Raw genomic sequence first — 6,971 nt, 5'->3', positions numbered from 1 at the left:
TAATCTTTTATCATGTTGGTATTAAAAAATCTGTTTCAGACAACACTGCAAACTGATGAGATCAAGAATGTGCCTTGTGGAACGAGGTAACGTGCTTGAGCACAGTAATCTAGATAAAGCAGAGGTTTTAAAAACAGGAAATATCTTTAACTTTTCCTTTTTGCTACACAGTGGTGGTGTGATGATCTATTTCGACAGAATTGAGGTTGTCAACATGCTCGTTCAATCAGCAGGTACTAAAGAGGCATTTGTGTTGTCTATCATCCATGATTAACTGCTATTTTTTTTTAATGTGCAGTTGTGGACATTGTGAGGAACTACACAGCTGACTATGACAAGACTCTGATCTTCAACAAGATTCATCATGAGTTGAACCAGTTCTGCAGCGTGCACACACTTCAGGAAGTCTACATCGAGTTATTCGGTTGGTGCACTTGTCAATTAGTGGTGGGACAATATGGGTAACTCACTATTCAATGCTGTGACAATGTAACCAAGATAATGATAACATTTTGATTCATAATATTTGGATATTCGATGTATTGCAAGAAATGTCATCAATAACATTATAATCTTTGTACAACATACATTATGTATGTCACTGAAAAAAGAAAAAAATACCCATAAAAGTTATTGTCAATATCATGTATAAACAAACACTAGACATGTTGAATTAGATGCATATTAATAGCATCTCTTATGTAAACCAGGACAGAGATACTTTCTGATTCTGAACAGTAAATAGTAACTTGTTATGTAAACTTTGGCCCTTTTTACTTATTTCCTAACAAAAATGTAATGAAATCCGGAGCACACCGTGATGGCGAACAAGGTGGTTTTTCAGTTTCTTATTCTTGCCATTATATTTTCTCTGTCTAGGCAAGTTGGTGAGTTATGTGTACATGGAGTGATAAGTTTGTGTTTGATCTGTAGATATAATTGATGAAAATCTGAAGACTGCTCTGCAGAAAGATCTGAACGCCATGGCTCCTGGACTTACAATACAGGTAATGTTGCTCATCAACTATAACTGACACCATATAGAAATAGAATGACTTGATTATTGTTGTCAACTTAATGCCAGGGATAAATATGTTATTAACAACATAAATATGGCTCTTTTGAGGCCATATTCTTTTAGCCTTCAAGTTTTTAAAGCCATATTTGAGTCATTCATTGTTGGCACAACAATGGGACCAGACTTGGTATGTGAAGTTGTAGGCCATTTTAAATAGTTTGATTAAAATAAAATCGTGGACAATTTATAATTCCAACATTTCTGCTCCATGTGTGCAAATTTGACATTGCTGCTCTAGTTACATTTTTATTTTAAATGGTATTTGACTTGCCTTTAGGTGTACGAACTAAGGATAGAACGATAATCGGCCGGATCGATTATTTGCGCAGCTATTCGGCATTTTGAGGCATATCGGCATCAGCCTTTTTGATAATCCTACGGCTGATAAGAGATCAATTTAAAACTGGGTTATTTTGGCTCTGATGCAGCAGCGCCTCTGTGTGCGCGCTGCTGGCATGTTTGTGTGTGTGTTAAGTCAAAGTTTGTCATCTTTAACAATCACATAATTCTAATAGTGTAAATGAAAATATATTTATGTATGACAGCGGATTTCCTTGTATATGACAGAGTAACAATATAAACTGTGCAAACATGCAAGTCATTTATATTTGTAGAGCGTGTGCAGTTAAAGGCAGAATAAGTGACCAGTGTTGCTTTTCTTTACTCTGCACTGAAGGTTGATTTATTATTGACTAATAAATATATTTTAACCTTACTTTTAGCACGTTTTTCAGACGTTTTTTAAGTATTTGCCATGAATATAGTATTCCATTCATTGTTTTTTGTTCGATAAAGTGCAATAAATATTTATATGGGGGGGGGGAAAAATTGTGAGAGAATCGTGATCTCAATTCAAAGCAAAAAAAAAAGAAAGTTATTCTCATTTTTCCAGAATCGTGTGGCCCTATCTTAAACTCCTTTAAATAAAGTTAAGTGTTGGAGTTTGTATTCCTCAATAAATTGATGCCAATATATTAACTTTTACTGCAAATGAATATCGGCTCCAAATATCGGTTATCGGCCTCCTTGACTACTAACTATCAGTATCTGTATCGGCCCTGAAAAAAACATATCGGTCCATCTCTAGTACAAACCCTGGTTTATTTCCTCACAAAATGAAGACACTGGCATACATTGGACATACACTTGTTTAAAATACTTCAATGGCTTGTGTTTGTTGGCCACACATATTTAATCATTTTTATGTGTCCTAAATCCTTTTTTAATAATAAACTCACAGAGAATGAGTAAAATAAACATGTTACGGTCTCTGTGTAACAACAGTATCATGTATTTATATTAAGATGTGTTCAGCAAAAAGTCACATTTACACAGAAGTAGCAACATGAAGAAGATATTAATTAAACACTTATGTCAAAACATTCATTTTCACCCATTTGTTTACATCAAGGCTGTGCGTGTGACCAAACCAAAGATCCCAGAGTCCATCAGGAGGAACTTTGAACTCATGTAAGTTCATGAACATTCCTGCATGGTTTCAGTTTAAGCAGAAGTCAGACTTGAGGAAATGTTTCTGGTTGTTTTACCGTGCAGGGAAGCGGAGAAGACTCGTCTGTTGATCACAGCTCAGACTCAGAAGGTGGTGGAAAAGGAAGCAGAGACTGAGAGAAAGAAGGCAATTATCGGTAAATGGAAGTTTGTTTGCTCTCATGTTCAATATTTCAATGTTGTCATCACTGGTTTGGTCCCACAGAGGCTCAGAAAGTGGCTCAGGTGGCTGAGATCCAGTTTCAGCAGAAGGTGATGGAGAAAGAGACGGAGAAGAGGATCTCAGAGATAGAAGGTGAGATTGTGTACCTTGTCATCAGTGATGTGTGTCTTACTTGTCTTCTTCACTCAGATGCTGCTTTCCTCGCGAGGGAGAAGGCCAGGGCGGACGCAGAATACTACAGTGGTGCCAAGTTAGCGGAAGCAAATCGGGTACATCATTATATTCAGACAAATCCACTCTTTTATTAACATTTTCCAAAATGCTGTGAGGCTGAATTGAACACTCGGACAACACATTTTAGGATTCTTTTTTTTTTAATTTTTTTTTATTGACAGCCTTCTGTGTTTTTTCCCCCAAAAAAAGAGGTAAAAAATAAAATATATTTGTTGAGTTGCTGTGGTCCGGATGCCCTCATAACCATCGTAGTCACTTTAGGCAGCAGGTCAGGGTGTGATGGAGGTGTCCTCCTTTCTGTTGCTGCATTATACCAGAGAACAATTGAAACAATGCAAATGAAAATTCCAGCAGGTTTTGTTGCTCTCAAGATTAAACGGCACAAATTCCACTTTTCCAGCAGTTGTATAGTTCTACGTGCTCAGCATTAGAACCCAAAGTTTATGGTGGCCTATGAAGATGTCAATGTTTTTGATAAGACTAGGAACTTCGGTGGCTGTCAACAATTATACAAAGACTAACAAGTGTAAAAATGATGGTAAAGGGAAGTTATATACAGATTATTAAGATAAAGCCTCCAAGTTTGACAATATCTCAATCAGACTCAAAGTTCCTGTCATGGAAAGTGTAGTAATTATCACATTTTAAGGCTCATGACTGAAACTGTTTCAAAGTTCTTATTAAAATTAAAACTAATTAAAAATTGAAGCTAGTGTCAAGTGTGCCTGCTCTAAATCTGTAGAATAATCAGACTTTATGTATATTTAACTAAGAGGACTTGGGAGGCTTGTCAGCTGGTCTCGTAACGCCTTGGTGTATAATGTATGTAATGCTTAGGCGAGGAAAAGTCTGGGCCTCTCTGCTGAAGCTGCTGCACCCAGGGATCTGAACCCAGACAAGTGGAAGAAAACGATCGGGAGTCTGCTTTTGATGTCTTTTCAATTAGGCTCAAATTATGATTTGATTTTGAGAACCTTTTAGATTGACTCATTGGGTTCTGGGTTCGAAACAAATTGAAAATTTGAGTTTAGTGTCAACACTCTGGGTGGCTCTCTGGACTAGATCCACAATGTTTTCAACCAAGTTAATATTAATACCTGATCACCAAAATTTTATTTTAGACACTGAGGTTTCCAGCGAGGTTGCTGAAAATTTTATTAAATAATTGATTGCATTATCTGGTCCTGAGATCTGCCAGTTTGATAAAATGGAAATTCATTTTGTAGGAGTGTATTGTCAAGAACATATCATGATACAGCAACAATACATTATATCTTGTGATACTGTATTAACAAGGATATATTGTAGAACCACATGACTTTTGATGAAGACCTAACTGCTTTCTGTTTTGAAACCAAAAATGTCCAAACATCAGCTTTAAAAGCTGCTGGAGTTGACTGCATCTGCTTTTCCTCAGTCATTGCTGGGATCTTGCAGGAATTAATGTTTTTTTTGCTCTTGATGAATTTCTAATGGAATTGAATGTATTTATTATTAAGTTATTTAACATAATTGCAACATAAAAATGAAGAAAAGTTGTTAATATTTGCATGTTAATTGTACATTTAAAAAAGGTATATATACTATTGTGAATTGCTGAATGAAAATAAATATCTGCATTCATTTGAATTTTAAATAATTGTAAGTATCCTAGTGCTAACACTTTTTTTTTCTCTGCTCAGTTGAAGTTGACCCCGCAGTACCTGGAGATGATGAAATTCCAGTCAATAGCAGGCAACAGCAAGATCTATTTTGGCCAGGAAATCCCCGACATGTTTGTCGAGGGGATCCTCCCGCCATCCAAGTCTCCTCGGTCCAGTCAGCACAAGGACAAATCAGAGTCGCTGGATGGTCAGTAACTCTTCTTCCTGTTTGAACTCCAGAGAGGAACATAGAGGACACTCTTCAGTCTTAAACCTGAGAAGACGACCACAGGAAATGAGGAAGAATAAAGGGAATGCTTCTTTTTTTACCTTCCTTTCCATTTGGAAATTAAGAACATTTTTTTTTAAGAATAATTTGGTTGAGAATCAGGAGATAAATTATTATGCCTGCAAGGCACCACAGCGAGAGGTCGCCCTAATCTCCACATGCTTGCATCTAGTGTTTTTACCACTTATGTTAGTGGATTATTTCTGTACATTTTATGCAAATGAAAAATGTACTTGAGCTGAACTGGAACGTTTTGAGGTTACACTAATTAAAGATGGGGGTCGCCAGCGTTCAGTCTCATGAATGTCCGAAGACTTCTTCAGCTCTTTCTCATGTTCTTCTACTTTTGGTGATGGTTTGATGTTGTTGTCGTGGGAGCAGCCGCCACAGACGAGAGCGACATTCTGGCGTCTCGTTCAGTTGTCGAGTGCCTGCACATCTTCTCAGGAAGCCTCTCTGAAGAGGATGCGAGAAGTTTACAAGTGTCTTAAATCAAATCTGTGCCCGTGAAGGATCTAAACTAGTTTCTGTTCCTCCTGATCAGATGTTTGAGAAGCCAAACTACTGACGATTGGTCGTAGAAGAGCTGAACGTGGTGATAATATCTAAGAGTTATTGCACTGATTTATTTTAAGCTATAAATTTGAAGAGCAACGCTCTGCCTTCGACTTGCAGTTTATTTTTCATCTAGTTCTCCCAATAATCCAATATTTGCTTCCTGCTCCCCATGATTAATAGGTGCATGTTGATTAACGATATCAAACTATATATACAGACAAACATGTCTCAAAGTCATTAAATGACCAGTAATTATTCTTGATTATCATCACGCACAGCAATTAAATGTCCTCAATATGTTGAATTATTTCATTAATATCCCCGTTTCTGAAGAGGGTTTTGAACAAGAACCACAAACTTCCCTGTTCGCACATCGTCTGCCATTCAACCTCTGCTACATTTTTTAAAATGGTCGACACTGTATGAAGGGGATTTCAGCCAATCGGTGAGCTCTGTGTGAGGAACATGTGCCATGTATAATCTGAAGTTAAGAAAAGAAAATGCAGTTTTTGTCAACGTCGGTGCTCATTAATTCTTAACCAGCTGTAGTTTCTGGGTCAAGTTTGGTGACTTGTGATGGTTCAAGGTTGTTGGTTGAGTTGCTGTGGTGGTGGGTTCGTGTTATAATATGCACATTTGATCACCCATGAAAAATGATTTTCTCTCTCTCTCTCTAATATTTTGTACAATCTGTGAAACTTGGCTGTTGAACAAGACTCATGAAATGCAAGGTGTTTCTATGTTTTGGCAAATGTTCTTACGTGAAATAAACCTATTTTGGTACTTCTCTTGTCCCAGAGTCCATTTCTAAACGAGCCCAACACTTACCTGTGTTCAAGCTTGTATTTACACACGAGCACCAGTCAGCAGGTTCAACAGTTGAAATCGTCTTCCCTGTAAATGGCAGATCACTTTGTTCCTCGCCGTATTTTACCATCACAAGGCCCTCCTGGAAACTCTTTCAAATCAATTACACTACAAAGGTTTCTACCTATAGCCTCTGATATTGGTGTCAGGAGTATGATGGTAACTAGAACCTGTCGTCGGAAGAATTGTATCGTGTTCAATGTTTTTTTTAGCTTCATTTTGGAATCATTATTTTTCTGTGGGTTAACTCTTATAGTTTAAATCCGCTATGAAGTGTTGAATAAAAGGTAGACAAAGTACCGAATGCATCTAACAGAAAACAAGTGTCAGTTTTTTCTAGTGTTTACTCAATTCATCTACTAATATGTTGACTCTTAAGTAACACGTATTATAGGAATTACTTGTATTTGCTTAACGTGATACATACTTTGGCCACTAGGAGAAGCTCTAACCTTTAAAGCCCTGAACAACCCAGCAAAGCACACATATATATGTAGACACTCGCATTTACACACACACACACACACACACACACACACACACACACACACACATATACTGTACATACAGACACACACATGCAGACAGACAAGATGGGGATTGTGTTTGTCAGAGATGGTAACTTCTCAA

The 6,971-nt window shown here is 37.2% G+C and overlaps 1 protein-coding gene across 1 annotated transcript in view; it reads left to right on the top strand.

Moving 5' to 3' along the window:
- The window catches only part of erlin1 (ER lipid raft associated 1), an 8,409-nt gene extending 2,148 nt beyond the window's left edge, over positions 1-6,261 (top strand). Inside the window, exons 4-12 of the mRNA XM_087802611.1 lie at positions 40-86; positions 172-233; positions 299-424; positions 934-1,007; positions 2,490-2,548; positions 2,633-2,724; positions 2,793-2,882; positions 2,940-3,019; positions 4,667-6,261. Of these exons, the coding sequence (XP_087658737.1) occupies positions 40-86; positions 172-233; positions 299-424; positions 934-1,007; positions 2,490-2,548; positions 2,633-2,724; positions 2,793-2,882; positions 2,940-3,019; positions 4,667-4,843 (807 nt within the window). The 3' untranslated portion in view covers positions 4,844-6,261. The remainder of the gene's footprint in view (positions 1-39; positions 87-171; positions 234-298; positions 425-933; positions 1,008-2,489; positions 2,549-2,632; positions 2,725-2,792; positions 2,883-2,939; positions 3,020-4,666) is intronic.
- The last annotated feature ends 710 nt before the right edge of the window (positions 6,262-6,971 follow it).

The sequence above is a fragment of the Callionymus lyra genome, chromosome 11 (assembly GCF_982586985.1).
Source record: "Callionymus lyra chromosome 11, fCalLyr1.hap1.1, whole genome shotgun sequence".
NCBI classification, from domain to species: Eukaryota; Metazoa; Chordata; class Actinopteri; order Syngnathiformes; family Callionymidae; genus Callionymus; species Callionymus lyra.
This window is presented reverse-complemented; position numbering and strand designations above follow the sequence as displayed.